Source organism: Heloderma suspectum, chromosome 5 (assembly GCF_057233095.1).
Source record: "Heloderma suspectum isolate Gila_16-S chromosome 5, 16-S_ref, whole genome shotgun sequence".
Lineage (NCBI taxonomy): Eukaryota > Metazoa > Chordata > Lepidosauria > Squamata > Helodermatidae > Heloderma > Heloderma suspectum.
In genome coordinates, this window is record NC_139462.1 from 198,967,376 (window position 1) to 198,989,718 (window position 22,343).

The window sequence follows — 22,343 nt, forward strand, 5'->3', positions numbered from 1 at the left end:
CGCTTGGATGGATCATTGTCTGAAAACAAAGACTGCCCCTGCCAGTCAGAATACAGAGTACTAGGCTGGATGGGCCAATGATCTGACTCAGGATGAGGCTGCTTCATATCTCCTTAGGAATCCTAGGTATATACCAATTGAATATTTCAAGAGCTGAAATATTATTTCTGCCTTGGTTGTATATTTTAATCTTTTTACATCCATTCTCAAAAGCATAACTGAAACTGTTCATTAGTTGTGGTTGATGAACTTTAATAGGTCAACTAGTGTTTATCTACATAGAACAGGCATGGTCAACTTGTGGCCCTCCAACTGTTTTGGCTTACGACTCCCATCAGCCCTAGCCATCTTAGCTTCATCAGTGATAGATTTATCATTTCAACCTGTAAATGTGCTACAGAGTAGAACTCAGGTGTGTTTAATGACTTTTCTCACTCAAGTACAAATGGGCAAAAATGTTCATTGTTTTATTTATGCCATCTTTGTGTTTCCTTTACAATAATGCTGCCTTTTGTGAATCCTCAGGTGAATCCTCACAATACTAACACAGTAATGTCAACATGGATACTTTAATTACAATCAAATTCTTCTTTATTAAAGATGATCCCTCATTTTACTTGAGTCTTGGGTCCTGCACCACTTCCAAGTTCTCCATTCCTTGTTCTTGGACCATTCTGCCCTATATCAGCAATTGTTGCAATCCCATCCCCATCATCCTGGAGAGCCATATGGAATGCTCCTGTACCCCTCTATGGCCTCTGACCTATTCATTCCAAGTAAATGTTACAATAGTTTGCCATAGTATGTGTGTGTGAACCGCCCAGAGAGCTTTGGCTATAGGGAGGCGTAGAAATATAATAAATAGTCTTCTAAAATTGCTATTGTTATTATATTATTTTAATATAATGTAAAGTGCATTCAGTAGTGTAGCTTGTCAAAAGATAGGTCATGCCTTGGAGAGTTTGAAGCCTAAATGTGATGCAGGAAAGGCAACACATGAAGGGAAGGAAATGGAAATAAGGATAGTCAAGGGAAGAATGGGTATGTATTTCAGTTACATGTACTTACAGAACAATCCTAATCTGCAGATCCACTGGCTGGAGTGGATTAAGATGGGACAGAAGTGTCTCTTCACTGGTGGGTGGCACATCCACATACATCCCTGGTGCACCCATGGAACTCTCCACAGGTGTAGATCTGCCACCAGTGGTAGGCCCCAAACAGTGTGTTGGGAGGGCAGATTTGAGGTGGTCTTGGATTTTCTGAATCCAAAATCCCCTCACTCCTCCAAAAGGCCCCCGAATCAGGTCCAGTAACTACACCATACTGGAGTTGCCATTCTATCCCAACCATTGCAGTCAATGAGGGGAATTTCCAAAAATCAAAGACCACTGGGTATTTTTTGCAACCCTCTCCCCGCTGCCCTGGCTGATGTCAGCCACCAGCCACTTCACTCCCCCTTCATTTAGGACTGCTTTGCCCAGCATCAGTTACATATATTTGGGCTTACAATAAGTTATTGGGGCAAAGTGGTTGTGCCAAAGTCCTCATGGAAAATGAGCCATTTGAAGAAGGATTTGAAGGAAGTAAGAGAAGTCACATCATAGAGATCTTCTGGGGAGGAGTTCCAGGCATAGTGGAGCAGCAAGGGAGAAAGGGTGGGGACCTTTGGACAGCTGAAGGTGGTGTAGCTGGAGTAGAAGTCATGGGAGATCAGACACTGGGTCAAAAATGCCATTTCTGTTACCTAAACTAGCTGCCCTTACATTTCTGTCTGCTTCTTAACATCACTGTGCTGAACTGCTGATTACTTTCAGACATATTCTTTTATTTCCTTTACACAGTTCTTCAGAATTTGCATTTACTACCTAGTTCCCTTTTCTCTGTTATCTATCCATTGTGATTTTCATGGTAAGGAGTTGGCTCAGCATTGCCAAGAATGTAGAAACAAACTACTAAAATATCATAGAGCAAGGATTTTTTATTTTATTATGGGATGTTTCCGTTATTTTGCAATGTAGGTTATTCAAAATTAGCCACAAAGCTGAATAAGTCCACCACAGATGTCTGCCTGTAAGACTGAACAACATACAGTCCAAATGCCTCCTTGACAAAGGGCGCTCCCAAATGAGAGTTTTATTGTGCAATCACTCTGTTTCATTCACAGAATTTTACAGAGGGTCCAGCTTCCATTTGAAACCCTCCCATGTTTTCCCATTGCTTCTCCCATCTTTTTTGTTACCCCAAACATCTGTTAAGACAGAACAGTGGAATAATGTCTTTTGATTGGCAGCTCTAGGAGCCATTCATCTGGAAGTCCCCGAGGGGTCTAGCTCCACTACATACGGATGACAATTTTATACCAGTTTAACAGTCTTCGAAAAAGAATCCTGAGAGTTGTTGTTTGATGAGGGTGTTAAGAATTACTTGAAATCCAAATCCCCACAGAACAGGTTCTCTTTTTATGGATTTGGTCTTTGCCGAGTGCTTTCAAACTATAGTTCTAGTATTTAATATGCCTCTGGCTCCCAGTCTATATATATCTATAGCCAAATAATACACTTTAAACAAAGCATACACCAAAAATTGTTCTAGGTGGGTTCAATCTTTGATTTTTACTAACAAGTATTGTTGTTGTTGTTCAGTCGTTCAGTCATGTCCGACCATTCGTGACCCCATGGACCATAGCACGCCAGGCCTTCCTGTCCTGCGCTCTCTCCCGGAGCGTGCTCAAGTTCATATTCATTGCATCGGTGATGCTATCTAGCCATCTCATCCTCTGCCATCCCCTTCTCCTTTTGCCTTCAGTCTTTCCCAGCATCAGGGTCTTTTCCAGAGAGTTTTCTCTTCGCATTAGGTGGCCAAAATATTTCAGCTTCAGCTTCAGTATCTGTCCTTCCAATGAGCACTCAGGGGTGATTTCCTTTAGGATGGACTGATTTGATCTCCTTGCAGTCCAGGGAACTCGTAAGAGTCTTCTCCAGCACCACAGTTCGAAAGCATCAATTCTTCGGCGCTCAGCCTTCTTTATAGTCCAGCTCTCACAGCCATACATTACTACTGGGAAAACCATAGCTTTGATTAGACGGACCTTTGTCGGCAAGGTGATGTCTCTGCTTCTTACTATGCTGTCTAGGTTTGCCATAGCTTTCCTCCCAAGGAGCAAGCGTCTTTTAATTTCATGGCTACAGTCACCGTCTGCGGTGATCTTGGAGCCCAAGAAAGTAAAATCTGTCACTGCTTCCATTTCTTCCCCTTCTATATGCCAGGAAGTGATAGGGCCAGATGCCATGATCTTAGTTTTCTTAATGTTGAGTTTCAAACCAGCTTTTGCACTCTCCTCTTTCACCCTCAACAAGAGGCTCTTTAGATCCTCTTCACTTTCTGCCATTAGGGTGGTATCGTCTGCATATCGGAGGTTGGGGAAATCCTTTGATCCATTTTTCATTTTAATTAAAATATACATATATGCTTATCACATTAAAATAAAACTTGCATAAACTAAAATAAAAATGTTTCCTGTTATTATAAAGGAAACTATTGCTAAAGATTTCAAAATCTTAACAGGTTAACAGGAAATAGTGTTTCCTAAATGTTTCTTGTTCTTAGACTTCCAGTTCTAATAGCTTAAAGAGAGAGATCTCACGCAAGTACCAAGTTTCCTATACAGTTCGGAACAGGCTGCTCAGCTGACAGGCACAGGCTAATGAGCTATCTAGAAACTCCCTCACTGCAAAATAAGCATATATTCATACCTTTTTGTGCAGAGATTACCTCATAGCTAATATTGTCTATTGTCCCATAACTTAGCGCTCACCCTCTTAATTATCTAATTGTTACTAAACATTCCTAAAAAGTTAAGACATACCAAAAAAAGAAGGCTTAAACATATACCTTTCTGGCTAGATAAGATCAATTCTGAATCATACCTTTCTGAATCACTTCCCAGGCCACCAGTGTCACAGTAATGGCACTCCCCTCTCATCCTCCTGCACCTGCTGCAGCACCACCATGCAAAGGTGGAAAATCCGCCAGCTGGCCCAACTTGGTACAGGCCGAGTCGAGTCAGCTGGCAGATGTTGGACTGGAATCTGGGGGGGCGGGGGTCGAGCCAGCAAACGTTTGCGAAGCTCCATCTCTCAAACTGATTCCTCTGACATCCCTGCTTGGTATCAGATGTCCTTTAGCATTATGGCCCAGGACCGAAACTCTCCAAAGCCTTATCTCTGCCATTGGGCTCAGCTCTGGCCTATAGAAAATTCTGTTCCCAAGTTAGAAGATGGGCCATAGCTCATGAAGTCTATATGATAGATATAAAACCTGTTGTCTAAGATGTATGCAGTTGTAATGAAGACATGTTAAATATAACCATTATAACTAAGAGAAATTAATATGTTTCTCACTGAATAATGGTAGAATTATATATGGAAATTTGGTCTTATTATGCCTATACATGACCAAAATTTCCACCCTTGATACTAGTCACCCAACAAATAATAAAAAAAAAAATGCTGGTTGATCTGGTGGAAACTGCTGGAGATGCTTGAAGCCCCAAGGTGGAATTGTACGAGAGTGAAAATACATGAGCAAAATATGTTAAGGGTGAATAAACACAGGCAGAATTGGTTATAAAAGCCTACATAATTCATTAGTACATTTACATTCTGCAAATGTAGGAAGCACAAAGTAATTACTAACATGGACAGGCAATGTGAAACCTTAAATCAGCCCTGATTTATGATATATGGAAAGGCAAGTTAACAAGTCTGCAAAGATAATCAATACCTGATTACTTTGTGGAGCAACAGTATGCACAGTGAGATAATAGAATCTCACTTTATTCAAAGAGGCTCACACCCTACTAAATGTGTTTTGGAGAAAAGCCTTAATTAATAATTAAAAAAAACACCTTATGAAACATCTTGAAAGCATATCTGATTGTTCTAAATATTTTCCTAGTTAATGGTAGTATACTTTGCTGGGCCTTAGTAATATGGGCCAAACATTATTTAAGGCAGCTCCTGGGGATTAGATTTGTTGACCTTAAAACAGTTGAATTATTATCATCCTCTTCATGTGATATTAGGGATCTTCTTAGTTTTAATAAACCTATTCTTTTAATTAGGAAAAGGGTATTGCTTAACTCATCTGGTATTTTCCCTATGAGAGTTTTTAAGGAACTTGCTCTTAAGCATAGTAAGGAGCTCCACTGGCACCATAGGGGGTTCTGATATTAGTGCTAGCACTAATGGGGTTAGATGAGAGAGAACTGAGCAAATAAAAAATGGTAAACACCTCTTTGATCAGGATACTTCCTTAGGTTATGCTGGTGCTAAATGTACTAAATGCCCTAAACAGGACATTTGGAATTATTCTTTTACTCAATGATCAACAAATATCATACAGCATGATACACCCCATTTGAAAGAACCAACAGACCTTATTAAATGGGATGATCTATCATCTCTACCTACCAAAAATCAACAGTTAGGATCTGACAAGAGTGAGCATCTATCTGGTACACCTTGTCCATTACTTCTTCACCCTAATGGTAATGGCTGGGACCCAGAAGAGGGTCCCAGAAGACTTCTAGCCTCCTTATCCTTGCTTCCACAGCCAGGGCAGTCAAATATTATTGAGAGGATGAACAAACTGAAACCTAAACCATTTGCATGGTTTCTCTTTGGAAACCATGCAAATCTAACTAAGCCTTATGAGGCAGACGTGCTCCCTTCCTTAGGTAGTATTTAATTTTGTAAAATCATCTCTTCATGCTGGTGCCCTAATGATTGGACAGGCTTTTGGTTTTTGGAGGCCCATGAATTAGGACCATCTGGCATTCCCAGCCCTCCTTCTATGTCCCATAATACACAAATTTTACCAGCTAAAAGTGGTAGCGTTTTTTTCGATGAGGAAGGAACATTGGAGAAATTAGATGCTATTGACTGACTACCTAAGATTGTAACTCCTTGCCCCTAATGAGGTGCTTATCATGGAATATAGTTGGGTGGAAGGGGAAAATTGGGGATAAAACGTTTGTAGACTATATTCAATCCTTTGATATTCTCCTGTTACAAGAGACTTGGGGTGTGAACAGATAACATTTAATAGGTATATTACCACTTCTTTGGCAGCAACTCAATCAACAGCTAGAAGAAGGCCTAAAGCAGGGCTGCTTTGTCTGTTGCCCTCTGCACTGTTAAGTGGATGATTCAATAAGATCCCAATTAACGTCTGTGTCTGTGCAAAATGGGTGCAATCTGTTGCAATAGAATGGGTGCAAAATGGGTGCAATAGAATCTGTTGATCATGTCCTGTCCTGTAATCTGTACAGAGATTGCAAAGAGAAGCTGATTCTCCCCTTATTAAGAACTCTCCCAGAATGACCTTCTGAAGAATTGGTGATGTTCTGTTTGAAGGATGATTCATCCTACATCACTGAGAAGATTGCAAGTTTCTTTCATATCTCAATGCAATTTAGGAGAAACATTATGTTGGCTCTATTTTAAAATTTATAGTTTTTATCTAGTTACTCCTAATCAGTTGTATCTTTCTTTTGTATAAAAACTTGTTTTGGTCCGTGACCATAATAAATTATTCATTCATACGAAATGTGTTTAGAATAGCAGCCTTAATTTTTAAAACACACACATACCTTATGACACGTGGAAATTCACTGGCTGGATGTGCTTGTATAGCATTTCTTTCTTCTTTTGAAAGAGTTGGTAATATCTGATGACACAGTTACACAAGCCATTGGAATAAAGAGGGCACTCGTGTGATTTTGAACAACTGTTCCAAAATGTTCAGGAAGCTTCTAAACATTACTTTCAGTTCTCAATTTTTTTGTACCTCTTTTTGTTTACGATTCACATTCTCCAAATGTCTCTGAGGGAGGAACTAGGCATCACTTCAGAAGCACAAGACTGCTGTCCAAAACAGCCACCGCGCGTCCCCCCCCCCCAACTCCTCTGAACACGTTGTTCTTTATTCCTCGCGTTGTGTCCTGACAGTATTTTACTGCCCCTGCTCCACAGGGCTGGCTGCTGCCGTTGAAGACAACAAGAAACACTCCGCATTATGATACTAGGACACAAAATATGATACAGAAAATGCTACAGAGCAGGAGAGGCAACTTGCGTTGACAGAGAGCCTGTGATTTTTTTGTACTGTGGAGGAGATCGAGGGAGGCAGGGAAAGACACCATCACACACCCGCTCATACTGTATTTTATGAATGTTTTGACTTGGTCAAAAAGCAGGATGCAAATCTAATTGATGAATCAATAATTAATTGAAATAAAATCAAGTGTAGTTCTTCCCCTGGAGTACTAAGCATATCCAGGATTATTTAAATTCTGCTTTTTTAATATGAGGCCCAACACATGACATTATATTTCTTGACCTGTTTCCACTTACTCTCAGGAATTATAGAAATTCAGAGTTGGGAGGCCATCTAATCCAACTACTTGCAGGATCTCTAGTGTAGGATGCAACTACAGTACCCCTGACCTCTGTCTAAATACCCACAAGTGAAGGAGAGTCCAGCAGCCGCCAAGGCAGTCTGTTCCACTTTCAAACAGCTCTTACCCTTGGGAGATTTCTCTGCAATTGACCACACTGTCATGGCCTCATATTTGACCAAATGCAGTCACTGAACGTCCCACTGAACTACAGAGTATATACATTTTGTTCAGTTACAAAATATACATTTTGTTTCTGTTACCACTTACTCCACCCATAGTACTGAAAACGGGTTTCTTACATCCGGTTGCACAATAATTTATTGCATAAATTGTTCTTATGACTTATGTTTCTCTTAACTCGCTGAAGATTCTGTACTAAGCATATTTACTAGGAGATAAGCAGCTAACTACTTGTTACATACAAATCGATACGACAAGTCCCCAAGCACAGAAAAACACAAATTTGTCCCCTATAAGTGGCTTCCTCCTCCCACCCACCACAGGGTTTCAAATGCATGTTAGCCCTGGCCAACATGTGCTTTGATTTCTGTAGAGCAGGTGTAGGGAACCAGTCAACCTGCAGACATTGGGTTCCAGCTCTTATCATCCCTGACCATTGGGCATACTGGCTGATGGGAACTGGAGTCCAACAACTTCTGGAAGGCCACAGGTTCCTTACTTGAGCCTTAGAGAAAAAAGCCACTTGAAGGACAATTTGTAGTGGAGAAATGATGAGTGGGGAAAGAGTTAAATGCCTTCTCCTTCCCCTGTCAATTCTCTGTTCTAAACTTCCTCCTCCAGAAGCAGCTTTGGTTTTTAACAAGGCACTGGGGCACTGTTATATGCAGTAGCACCTAACATGTTGTAGCTTCCCCTGGGTCCTTTTAAATTCAGTTGGGCTTACTGATTAAGCAGGTTTAGTATTAGGCTAAGTGTACTTTAGGATAAAAATGCCAGTAAATAAGTATGAAGTCAGGTTGGACTCAATGGTTGCATAGGCCCCTTCCAACCCTACTATTCTATGATTGTATGAATAATAAACATTAATCATCCTACATCGATTTTAAGTGTGAATATTTCAACTTTTACCAGGTTTTTTTGTTTTGTTTGTTTGTTTGGGGTAGGAAATGCCTAGCTGTAATAGCTGAGAGCTGGTTTAGCCATTATGGTCACCACAAAGATCAGTACCACCATGATGAATTTTCAGTTTCAGCGATCATCTCCAAATGTATTGTCTAGTACAGGGGTAGGCAACCTAATGCCCTCCAGATGTTTTGGACTACAGCTCCCATCAGCCCCAGCCAGCATCGCTATTGGTCATGGGTTATGAGAGTTGTAGTCTAAAATACCTGCCTACACCTGATCTACTGTAATTCACCACATAAACTGTGGGCAATTACACTGGGTTGCATCCAAGATCTGCCTTCTGCAAGAGGAACGGACCTTCTGCCAGAGGAAAGGCTGCACTAGCAGAAGGTCCCTGTGAAGAGACGCCTGCACATAAGTCGTTGTTCTGTACAGTTTAGTTTATGTGCCCTCTGTGAAACTACAATGTATATGAATAGGCCTGAGGCCTCCCCGCCCCATATGTGGAACTGTTTCCCCATAGGTGGTGGCAGTAGTGGGGACAGGAAATCCCCCACAGTCCCTCAGTCCAGTTATGGGGGACTGCACCATACCACAGATCACCCCATTCAGCAGGGTTTCCTGAATTTCTGTAGCATTTTCAGGGGTCTGGAGGGGTTTCTATGGGAAGGAGGGGGCGAGGAAGTCCACTTGCATCATCAGCACAGTGAATCCAGCATAAATCTGTATCCACCCGCTGTAGGTTTCCCTGCCCGTAATCTATGTAATTGGTGCCTTCTTACATGGGTGGAGAAATGCATAAGACGGCCCCAACTGTGAGTTGTGCTAAGCAGTGGGATGGGAAACGTACTATGTGCCGAAACATCAAGCCCAACTCTGACATGGCCTGTATGGAAATGGATGTTGTTGGGTATCCACTTCTGTTTATTTTAGAAGCCAACGCCAAGAGAAGTGATACTTTGCTGCCACTACTTGACTTGGCTTTCTTTTTTCAGGCAGCCAGCACTGTAATTTGGGTTTTCTCCTTTTCCTGCATGGGCCTCACGTGGCGCAGAGTGGTAGGCGACAGTATTGCAACCAAAACTCTCCCCACGGCCTGAGTTCGATCCCAGCGGAAGCCAGGTCTCGGGTAGCCGGCTCAGGTGGACTCCGCCTTCCATCCTTCCAAGGTCAGTAAAATGAGTACCCAGCTTGCTGGGGGGAAAGATAGTAACGACTGGGGAAGGCAATGGCAAGCCACCCCGCTATAGTCTGCCATGAAAACGCCAGCGTAAGCAGCTTCCCTCTAGGGGTCAGTAATGACCTAGTGCTTGCACAGGAGGAACCTTTCCTTTCCTTCTTTTTCCTGCAGAGTTTCCCTACAGGAGGAAGATGAGCACTAGGATAAATTTCAGCAACCACTACCTTCTTTCAGCAACTAACTTAGAATGTATATTAGGCTGGATCTACACGTACCACCTTTTTTCGCTTCCAATGAGGTTTCATCGCCCGCCTTTCACATTATGCACATTTTTTATTCACAAAAATTTGCCCCCCATTCCCAGACCCCCTGTGGGACGCACTCCTGCCACTGCCCTGCAAAATTGCTCCTGTGCCCCCCTTCGGCAGCAAAAGAAGTTATGGGTTGTCTCCAAAATTTGGAGGCAAACCATTGTACAGTGATTATTAAGTCAAATTTAGTTTGTTTTCAAGCTGAAGTTGATCTTACTACATCTCCATAGCTTCTATGGAGCAATAAAAAAGTCGAATTTAGCTTGAGAACAAGCTAAAGTTGATCTAGTTACTGCTCCAGAGCAGTAAAAGGATGATTGTTGTTTTGTGCTGCTACCACAAATTTCAGCAGTGTGGCAGCAGGGGCTGGGGGGGGGGGTTGGCAAGGGTTGGCAGGGACTGCAACAGGGAGGTAACAGTGGCCACATGTGGTCTGCAGCCCACATGTTGCCCACACTAGATCTATCTGGTTACCATTTAGCCAGGGGGTGTATTTACACATTCTCAGTGAACTTGTAAGGGGCTGGGAGGAGCCCCGCTCTTAATCCAGGGCTTGCAGCAGTCTGGTCCCTCAGCAACCCAGGTAGATTAGACTCTGTGGGTTAAGGGCCCAGTTCCAGCCCTGGATACAGTTGACTGACAAAGCCTGACTATTGTCATCTGACACCCCCACCCTCAAATGGCAATCGGAGCACGCCAAGCCTCATAAAGCCCTTACATCCAAGTCAGCTCCTCAGTCTGAACACCTCATCCCACTGAGTAGCCACACAGACTGATTTTGACTTCCTGATTTCCCTCTGTGGCAGAACCAAACCCACAGCTATGGAAAATCTCGGAATTTGTCAAGGCCTGACAGCACATAGTGGTGGCCATGTGCCCTATTTTACAGAGGGCAGTCCTCTTGTTGAAGGCATCTCTGTTTGAAGGGTTGTCCTGTCCAAGTCCAGTTTAGATAAAGAACCATGAGAAGGCAGGGACCTTGAAGTTATCTGTCAACAGTTTGCACCTGGACAGCAGAGTGAGCAGGCACACAGGCCATCTGGTCACAGTCTTCCTACTATGCTGAGATATTCTATTTCTATTTAAATTTGAGAAATTATATCAGAATGTGGCTCTATACATAAAAATTATGTGCAAATCTTATGTAAATCTCTTTGCCTAGTTTTTTGGTGATGCATTTCCTCTTTTTGTGTGATACATAAGTGCTCACCCTATTTAAAAGTCCAGCCTTTCCCCTTCCTTCCTTTCTTCCTTGTTCAGCAGTTGAATCTATTATCTTGGTTTTTAAGCTGGTGGATTCTACCAGGCTAAGTAACAGGAATTGAGTTTTTTATCTACATTACCCAAATATTTAATGTGGAAATAGAAGCAATCCACAGAAGTAATTAGTAGCTTAACAAAATGTTGTTATATATATGCACAATTCAACATATTTCCTAATGTTGAACCTAGAAGTGAAAATTTAATTCTTCCTGACTCATTTAAGAAGGAGTTCCTGAAAGCAGATAACTCAGATTCTTCATATTTTGAAGAGCTTTGTATAAAGTTTTGTTCTCCCCAATGGCTGCTTTTTGGGTCCTAACTCTTTTCGTTCTCGTTCAGCCAGCTTTCCAGGTATCAGGTAAGTTCTTCACTTCCTTTCCCTTTGTTACCATATGCATCCTCCTGGTTACTTTTAAATAATCTTTTGGAAGTTAAGCTTGTATCTTAGATCTTATCTGTATCTATTTCATAAGAAATGAGTTAAGAACTGTACATTGGGGGCCAAACTACATGTATTTTTACTTCGCTAAAAGCAGCCAGAGGGAGGAGAACAATTTGTATCATGTTCATGGCACTGAATAAGGGGTGTCTAATCCTCCCCCCACACCTTTGCTTTGACCACCTTTGACCCCTGTATTAATTACAGGGAGGGAAATATACAAGCACAATACAAGTGCCTGCATGTTTCCCCCTATAGAGCTAAAAACAACTGGGAAGAGATCTTCTTGACAACTGAATGAGAAGCACACTGGAGGATTATCTGGATTTTCATGGAATCAGCTTTGGTCTGTCAGGGACACACGAAGCAAGATAAGCCAAGTGTACCCTATCTTTAAAATCTGGTTTTCAGGGGTCACACAGCACTTGAAATGAACATAATTCCAGGTGGGGTGGGGGGAGTAGAACTGAATGTCATCAGACTGGCAGGGGCTGCTCAACCAATGAGAGAGGCTTGTTTGCTTCCCCCCCATCCAGGTTCCCCCCTGCTACTACATTATTATGAATGGAGAGCAACTAATTTACAGTTCTAACAGCTCCCTCCTGCTACTACATTATCTCCCCGTTTTTCCCCAATGTGCGCACCTTTGCCTTGAGAAGCCAAAACCCCAATTCTGGAGTGCAGCATCTGAAGGCTTCTTATGAAAGTAGTTGCAGCCCCTCAATTTTGCCCCATTCCAGCACTCTGATGAGGAATTATTGCTTCCACCACCACCCCTTTCTACCCCCCTTTCTCCTTCTCCCAGCTCACAATGAGATGAGAAGCTCCCCTGATCTTGAATGATCGCTATTGTGACTTTACATAATGACAGAGAAACTACGACAGAGAAACTACAGAACGTCAAAGAAGCACAGCATTGAGATAGCAATTTCACGGAGAGGCAAAAGAGTGCTTTAGGGCAAGTTACTAAAGTTACCCTTTAACCCTTTACATGTTTCAGTGCTTTAGTGATTTACCGTAGCTCCCTACGCATTCGGATCTGTTAAAGATTCACTGCTTGGGAGCAAGACTTATTTCTTACTTCCAATTAAACGTCCACAGAAGGGGTGGATATGGGAAAAACTACTTCGATTGGGGGAACATGAGGGAATGGGGCATCCCACCCCCTTGACCACATCACTGCCAGGTCACAGAGGCATGCCCAGGATTTAATGCGGGGGAGAGGGGCGATGTGGCACACTGTAGCAAAACCACCAGGGAGCCACTTTCAGTTAAAAAGTTGGAGTAAAAGGTGTTTCAGACAATCCAGCTTTTCAAGAGGGAAGCAGCTGGTTGGCAACAGATTAGTGATGATGTCATCTGTCGAGAACGACCTCTGAGACAAAGTGTGGGAGGGAATTGGCATGGAGTGAAATTATTAAGCCTCTCCCCTCTATGTCTCTGATCGAAATTGGCCCTTCTGTGATGATTTTAGCAAAGCAAAATCTGGGAGCCCCAATCTCAGGTCCAGGCTTGTAGCCAGGCGGGGGGATACCCCACTAAATTTGCTCTGCCTCCCCTAAATTTTTTTACAAACAAATAATTAAGAAACAATTTACAATTTTGTCTTTAAAAGTCCTGCAAACCAGATGAATTGCTCCCCTACTTTTTTGGCAGTCACCCCCCAGAAGATTGAGGCTGGCTACAGGTCTGCTCAGGTCTCCTATGTCATGTCTAGTTTGACCCTCAAAGATTTTCTAGAAATAATACATACTGTGGCTTTAGTTTTTGTTTGTTTCTTAACCTTTAATTAATTAAGATTTAAAAATTCACTTACCAAAAAGAGAATATAATGTAGCTAAATACAGAAGTTGACAACAATAAAATTACTACAGTCTTATTGTTAAATTAACCTGGAAACCAAATCTTCAACATGGACATTTGGATTTAAATGAAGTATATTGAGAAGGATGAATGATATTCATTTCATTTCTATAGTGCCCAATAGCTGAACCTCTTGGGCAGTTCACAAAAATTAAAACCACAAGTACAGCATAAAACAATATAAAATAGGAAAGCTTAAAAACACAATATAAAAGTACAACCAGAATAAAACCTAGCAGCAATGTAGAGGTTTCAAATAGAGTTTTAAAACAGCAGAGCTAAAAGACTAGAGTGCTAAAATGCTGGGAAAATAAAAAAAAAGTTTTCACCTTATGCTGAAAGGAGTGCAACATAGGTAAATAAGGCACAGCACAGTTAGCATTTTGGATAGTAAAAATAGCTACAGAATTAATTGAGGGGCATTTCTCTTTTTCGTCTTTCAATCTGATTGCTTCTTACTGTAATTTTTGGCACTATTGTCTTGTCAGTGGCTGCCACATTGGATGCTATGTGGAACTCATATATATCTGCCCAGACCCTAAAATCAGCTTCAGTAGCCCTCCTCTAGGTGTCCCTGCCAAATGGTAAGGTTGGTGTCGAATAAAGAGAGGGCTTTTCAGTCATGGCACCCCAGTTGTTGGATGCTCTCTCTCTAGAGAAGCTTGCCTGGTGCCTTACATTGTAGTCTTTTCAGTGCCAGGTGAAGACCTTTCTATTCTCTTAGGCATTTTAGTCCTTCCGTTTTTGTTGTTTAAGGGCACAATCCTATGCATGTCTAAACAAAAAAAGTCCTACAACTCCCAGCGTTCCCCAGCCAGGACGGGGAACATGCATAGGATTGTGCCCTATGTGATTGTATTTTTAGATCTTTACACTGACGCAGATTTATTGACTTTGGTATTATTCCTCAGTTTTAAACATCTAAAAATTTTATATTACGTTTTATCAAGTTGTTGTATTTTATGGTTTTAACTGTTGTGAATCACCCGGAGTGCTTTGGCTATTGGACAGTGCAGAAATGTAATAAAGCAAACCAAAACATTAATTAATTTTTAAAAACCTGTTTCACAATGTTGCTGTTACTATTCTGTCTTAATGTTGTAGAGACTGACAGTTTTCTGATATATAATGAAAACCTCAAGCTTTGTATACAACTTCAAAGATCGCGTTCCATTGTCCTGGACTATTGCAATGCGGATGATGAATGGCAACATTTTAAGTGGGTTTCCGATTACCAGATATTGAACATGGCAGTGAAGTTATGCCTGACAGTGCCTTCAAAAACAAACCTGCTTCCAGTTACACTCTCCCCCTGTAATGGGACCATTGTGCTTCAGAAATGGGAATGCAGAAATGACACTCTTCTAGCACTCGGAGAAGAAGATCTATTTTTACATCCTGCTGATAAACGTAAAGGGAAAGTTATAGTGTCTAAAGGACCCACCATAAAGAGTGCCTGGAAGATCTATGGAACAAAAGATGGTTTGTGTTCTAAAGGCTATGAAGGTAAATTTCAGAGCATTAAATCTATTTCTCTTGATTAAATTGTGTATCCGCTTCAAGCATGTTGAATCCCTCGCATCACTTCAAATCACATTAGCAAAAAAATGAGCAAACTTCAGTCAGGAGGGGATACTTAACCCTTACCTCCCTGCTGTAATTCTGAAACACACACACACACACACACACACACACACACACCAACTGCTATAGAACTAATTCTATTAGTTTCAGAAATGAACACTAACCACTTCACACCTTTCTTTAACATAGTAGTCTTCTTCATTTAAACATTAAGAAAAGAATCTACCCAAACACAAGCACTATGAAATCACATTTGTTTCCGTGGGAGACAGGAAACTCACATATATGTAATTCATAGTAGGAGTGAAAGTGTTTACTTTATGGTAGGAGTGCCAGTTTCTGGAAGACAAAACGCTGGGTGGGGCCTAGGAGAGTAGACACGTGGAGTCAAGAGGTGGAGGCTAGGAGGTCAAGAGTAGGGTCAGGGATGGAGTCTAGTGGGGTCAGGGCAGACCCCATGCTTGGAGGGCAAAGCCCAGTGGTAAGGGTCATAGCCCATGTATCCAGGGGCAGAACCCCATTGTAAATGGGTTGAGCTCAGTGGGAAATGGATGGGGCACTGCGAAATTTTTTTGTTCATTTACGGCGTACAGTTTGTCCATGTGTATGCAGGGTCCCTGCCACCAGACAATACATTTATCCATGATCCCAAGCAAACATACTTTATTTATTTGTTTATTTGTTTGTTTGTGATATGTATATACCATTAAATATAATTAAATCCCTATGCGGTTTACATATAAATATTACAATCATATTTAACATACAATATTAAAAACAATTCCAATTATAATAAGAGAAATATGAGCGCTAAGATACAGCAGCATGATTAATGAAATCACAAGCTGGAGAAAGCCTGGGTGAACAAGTGCGTTTTCAGGAGGTGTTTGAAAGATGTCGCCTTTTTTGCCTCCTGAACTGCATGGGCTGGGTAGGGCAGCAGAGCCAACAGTGATGGAACTAGGGTATCTTCTCCATGTTGCTTTCCCTTATTGCCTGTAGTATTTCTCTTGCCCACTGGTGTTGGTGTTTATGGAGAGGGTGATTTATAACAGAAATGAAGGGAGAGAAACAGGGACAGGCACAGAGCATGGCAGGGTGACAGGGAGAATGTCAATGCCTTTCATTGATGCTGCTGTACATGCATGGGCATGCAAGTGTGCACACACCACACATACATATCCATTTCCAGGTGCTGTGTCCCTCCTGCCACTTCCATATAATTTTTTTTTAATCCCTAAAAAACTGCGCAAGAATAGGGAAATCTGCATTTGCATGGCAATGACAGGCTAGACCCACCACAACTGGCTGGGCCAGTAGTTTACTGGCTATTTGGCAACCCAGTGCAAGCAATTCTTGTGCAGGCACCAGAGTTCCAGTGTACATACTATGCATACTGTCTGCTTCAAAACATTTTTATATTTACTTCATTCAAACTAATCACACTTGGAATAGTGTGTACAGAGCTCTGGGTAATGCACCCCAAGAAGGATATTGTAGACCTGAAAGCAGTAAAGAAAAGGGTAAACAAAACAGTCAAGGGGCTGGAGCAATTTCTCTATGAGGAAAGGTTACAATGTCTGGGATTGTTTAGCTTAGCAAAAAGTGAGTAAGGGGAAGTATGACAGAGGTGTACAACATTATGCATGGTATGGGCAAAGTGGGTAGGGAGTAATTTTTGTCTCTCGCCCATAAACTAGAATCTGGGGTCATTCCATGAAGCTGAATGGTGAGAAATTCAGGACACCTAAAAGGAAGAATTTCTTCACACAGAGCAAAGTTAAATTATAGAATGTGCTACCACAAGATGTAGTGATGGCCACCAACTTGGGTGCCATTAAAAAAAGGAATAGACAAATTCATGGACAGATTCAAGGCTATCAATGCCTACTAGTCGTGATGGGTATATATTACCTCCAGTATCAGAAGCAGTGTATCTCTGTATAACAATTTCTGGGGAACATGAATGGGAGGGTTCTGTTGCACTCATGTCTTACTTGTGGGCCTCCCATAGGCAGCTGGCTGGCCACTGTGTTAACAGAATGATGGACTAGATAAACCTTCAGTCTAATACAACATGGCTCTTCTTAGGTTCTTAAAAACTGCATGCATGTATACATGCATGCAAAGAAATGGGTGCTTAAAACTGCTCCCTCCATTGATGTGAACATGGAAGCCTGCCTGCATACACACACACACACACACACACACACACTGCATGTATAGATCGGTGCACACATGGAGCTCTGTATTAAGGTCTTTCTCTGAAGCATCTGGTTTTCTTAATTCTGTTCTTATCTCAATACCTTTCAGAATTATTCCAACCTAACACAGTAATGATTTAATTTTCCTTTTAGCTCTGTTTACCATAGAGGGCAATGCCTTTGGAGCCCCCTGTGTATTCCCATTCAAGTATATGAACAAGCAGCATGCTAAATGCATAAGAGATGATGATGAAACTGGAGGTCTTTGGTGTGGAACAACTGCAGATGTGGACAAAGACTCTTTAAGTGGATATTGTCCGGTAAAAGGTAAATTCTTTACAAGGTTTTGTTTAAGCCTTCACTTTGCCATCACATGCTTGCTGAGTAGGGGAATATTTCTTGTTCATATATATTGAAAAGGGAAGCTGTCATCACTGCCTCTGCTTTACAGATTGTGCAACTAAAGCACAGAATGGGAAAAACCCCTTTCCTGAGTGAGTCAGAACAAAAAGAATATCACTAATGGGACAGATATAGGTGTCAGGGCCTTGGAGGAATATGTTTGCAGGTGGTCAGTAGGGATGTACGAGAATTTCGTTTCTGTTCGCAAATCATGCAGAAATGTCCCATTCGCAACTGCAAGCACAAATGTGAGTAAGAGCGCTTCTTTCAAGTATGTTTAGCCTCGAGAACAGAAGATTGAGGGGGAATATCATAGTACATTTCAAGTGCCTAAAGGGTTGTCACACAGAAGAGGACTGCAACCTGTTCCCTACAATCCAAGACTGTAGGCATGAAATAACAGGCTTAAGTTACAAAAAGGCAGATTTTTCAGGAAAAACTTCAGAGTAGTCAGACATGGAACCAACTGCCTAGAGTGGTGGAATATTTGGAAAAACATCCAGAAAAACAAGTAGCTCTGATCTTTTTAGATGCAGAGAAAGCATTTGATAATCTCAATTGGAAATTTTTAATTAAGATTTTAGAAGAACTGGACTTTGGAGAAAATGTTATAAAATCGGTGAAATAGGTATATACCGATGAAAAGGCTCAAATAATTATGAATGGGGATCTGACTAAACCTTGTGAGATACAAAGAGGAACAAGACAGAGTTGCCCATTGTCACCGCTATTGTTTATATTGGTTTTAGAATTATTGAACAGAGATATAAGACAAGATGATCGAATCACAGGAATAAAGATTAAAAAGGAGAAATATAAGCTGAGGGCTTTTGCAGATGACTTGGTGTTTATGTTGGAAGAACCTTTAAAGGGAATTGAAATTTTAATGAAAAAATTAAAAGAATTTGGAGCAGTGGCAGGGTTCAAAGTTAATAAACAGAAAACAAAAATTTTAACAAAGAATATGAATGTTCAAGAAAAAAAAAGTTGCTGGATAAGACTGGCTTCCAAACTGAAATATTTGGGAGTCCTTTTGACAAATATGAATTGTATGCTTTTTCAAAATAACTATGTTAAAGTGTGGAATGAAATTAAACAAGACCTATTAAAATGGGAAAAATTACAACTATCACTTTTGGGAAGAATTGCGACGATCAAAATGAATGTATTACCTAGAATGTTATTTTTGTTTCAAATGATACCCATTATTACATTGGATTACCTTTTAAGCAGTGGCAGAGAGATATAACGAAGTTTATATGGCAAGCAAATAAACAAGAGGTAAAATAAAATTTTACACGATGCAAAGGAAAGAGGTGGCTTGGGATTACCAGATTTAAAAACCTATTTTTCTGCCTGCTGCTTGATGTGGATGAAGGAATGGGTGACATTGAAAAATAGAAGACTTTTAGAACTAGAAGGACATGAATTGAGATACGGGTGGCATGGTTATTTGTGGTACGATAAAACAAAAGTGAATGTAGATTTTAATAACCACTATATAAGAAGGGCTGTATTAAGAATTTGGAATAAATATAAATTAAGCTTCTATCAAAAAATACCACGTTGGATATCTTCACAAGAAGCAATGCATTGAAGAGAATTTGATAGCATTCATAAATGCATAAGATATAATGATTTACTGGAGTTGTCACAAGGGGAATATAAGTTAAAATCAAGGGAAAGCTTATTAGAGAAGGTCATGTATGTCAGTGGTTTTCATATTTGCAAGTTAAAGAAAGGTTTAAAATAGATGAGAAAAATGGTGGATTTGAACAAACAGAATCTGAGATTGAAACAGCACTGTGTACAAATGATGAACATGTTGTTGCTAAGCTGTACAAGTTACTGTTATGGTATGAGACAGAGGATGAACTAGTAAAAGATTGTATGATAAAATGGGCACAAAATGTTGGTCAATATATCAATGGAAGACTGGGAAAGTATGTGGAGAAAAGATTTAAAATTTATTTATGTACAAGTCTTAAAGAGAATTTTTATAAGATGATGTATAAATAGTATATGTCACCATTTAAATTGTCGAAATCATATAAAGGTGTTTCTGGAAAATGATGGAAATGTGAAGATCAAGAGGGAACGTTTTATCATTTATGGTGGACTTGTAAAAAAGCTAAAACATTTTGGAAATGAATACAGTCTTTAGCTCAAAGAATATTAAAGACTACTATAGAATTAAAGCCAGAAACTTTTTTATTGGGACTAATAGATAAACACGTAAAAGAGAAGGGAGGAACCCTCTTTCTCTACATGATAACAGCTGCAAGGTTATTGTATGCACAAAAGTGGAAGAATGAAACAATACCAACTGTGAGTGAGCGGATCATGAAAATGATGGAGCTGGCAGAGATGGCAAAACTTACTATTATAATTAAAGAAGGATCAACAACTAAATTTATGTTAGATTGGAAACCTTTTATAGAATTTGTACAAGAAAGAGAGAAAAATGATATCTATGTCTGCAGATTTTAAACTTTGGGATGGTTCTCTTTTTGTTGTTGTTGTTAAAATTAGGAGAGAAATGAGATAATGTCTGTGAACTCAGTGTATGATATACAACTAACATAAGAACTAGAGAATAATAATAAGCATTTGTTGTGTAAGGGGAGCCAAAGGTAGGTATCTTACAATCTTAAGAGATATTTTAGTGTATGTGTATTGTGTGTTTATGTTGTTGTTGTTGTGTTTTTTGAGTGTGTGTTTTATTTTTTATTTTTATTTTTTTTAAAGGAACCAACTACCTAGGGAGGTGGTAGGCTCTCTGTCGCTGGAAGTATTCTAGCAGAGACTAGATAGCCATCTGTCAGGGTTGCTTTAAACTAGATTCCTGCACTGAGCAGGAGGGTGGACTTGATGGCCTAAATGGCCCCTTCTAACTCTGTGATTCTATGAACTGTTCACAAATCCCCAAATTTTGCACTTTGAAATGCATATTTGAAAAGAGAATTCCACACGTTAGTCAGTGGGGGAAAGTGCACACTTTAGAAAAATATGCACAGAAATGTGCACTTTCCCCATTCAAATGAGCTGAAAAACAGGTTGAAAATGAAAATAGGAGTGAACCAAAACAAGCTTCAAAGTGAATTTTGGAGAACTTGAAAATCGTTGGTTCTCCCATCTCAGTGCTCAGTTGGATGGGCCAGAGAATTAGGTCAGGCTAAAGTCAAGGTCTAGAACAGACAAGCCAGAGGCAACTATGTATTCAAAGTCAGGTTCCAAAAGTAACTGTCAGGAGACAGGAGGCATCTGAGTGACTACTCATGACTTGCTTGGACTGAGGAACCACCCATGAAAACTACTGTTACGTAGGAAAAGCCAGGCCCCTATTGGTTCCTCCAGTCACATGAGCCAGCTGTGTGATGAGCAGTACTTTCTCTAGCCATTATCCAGGTGGCACCACAGTGCAGCAAAGACCAAACCAATAATTCCCTCTGACTGAGAGTTGACTTGATGACACCAGGAGAGATCAAGGCCTCACGCCACCTGAGGTGTGATGATCTCTTGATCATCAGGAGATGAGCAAGGCCTCACACCACCTGAGGTGTGATGATCTCTTGATCATCAGGAGATGATCAAGGCCTCACACCACCTGAGGTGTGATCATCAGGAGATGATCAAGGCCTCACACCACCTGAGGTGTGATGATCTCTTGATCATCAGGAGATGATCAAGGCCTCACACCACCTGAGGTGTGATCATCAGGAGATGATCAAGGCCTCACACCACCTGAGGTGTGATGATCTCTTGATTGTCAGGAGATGATCAAGGCCTCACACCACCTTTCTGGTCACATTAAGTTAACATGTGTTCATAAAGTTAACTCCCTCCCTAGGGAACTCTGTCATGCCCCCTCTTTAATGAGCTTCCGTTGTGCATTAAAAACGTGGTTGTTCAGGCAGGCATTTGGGGTGGGTTAGGGTATTTTAGAAAATGTTTTTATTATATAATTGTATTGTTTTAAACTGTTTTATTGTATGTTGTACATCGCCCAGAGTGGCTGGGTGACCAGCCAGATGGGCGATTAATAAATATAATAATAATAATAATAATAATAATAATAATAATAACTTCACACAACTGTATGTAAGTTCATTCATTCCAGATACAGCTATGGGCAATATCTGTTCCCTGGATTAAGTAGGATCCTAGTACCTGTGTACAAATCAGGTATAAATGCATGTAGACAGATTCCCACAACCATCTGAATGTATGGAATACAGTATGAATAGACATTCAGTGTAATGTGTGAACACCCCTTTTATGTAACAACGTAAAGTGTAGCCACCTGAATGATCATGTGAATACTCCTTTTCTCACAGCCTTTCCTATACTACTGGATTGTTGTGAAGATAAACATGTAGAGGATTAAAATCATGAAGCCACCTTGAGGAGTTTCTTTGATAAAAACGGGATAAAAATGTAGTAATACAAGAATTAAAAATAGTTTAATGTATGATGCTTGGCACAGCTGTTTGTGTCTCCTACTTAATAATTTCAGAATTATTATTTTGATTTGAGCATGCCCAGA

At 40.6% G+C, this 22,343-nt stretch overlaps 1 protein-coding gene across 1 annotated transcript in view; it reads left to right on the top strand.

Moving 5' to 3' along the window:
- Positions 1-11,284: 11,284 nt before the first annotated feature.
- Positions 11,285-22,343, top strand: part of LOC146345056 (macrophage mannose receptor 1-like) — a 78,655-nt gene continuing 67,596 nt past the window's right edge. Inside the window, exons 1-3 of the mRNA XM_084859003.1 lie at positions 11,285-11,663; positions 14,712-15,113; positions 17,549-17,722. Coding sequence (XP_084715129.1) covers positions 11,603-11,663; positions 14,712-15,113; positions 17,549-17,722 — 637 coding nt within the window. The 5' untranslated portion in view covers positions 11,285-11,602. The remainder of the gene's footprint in view (positions 11,664-14,711; positions 15,114-17,548; positions 17,723-22,343) is intronic.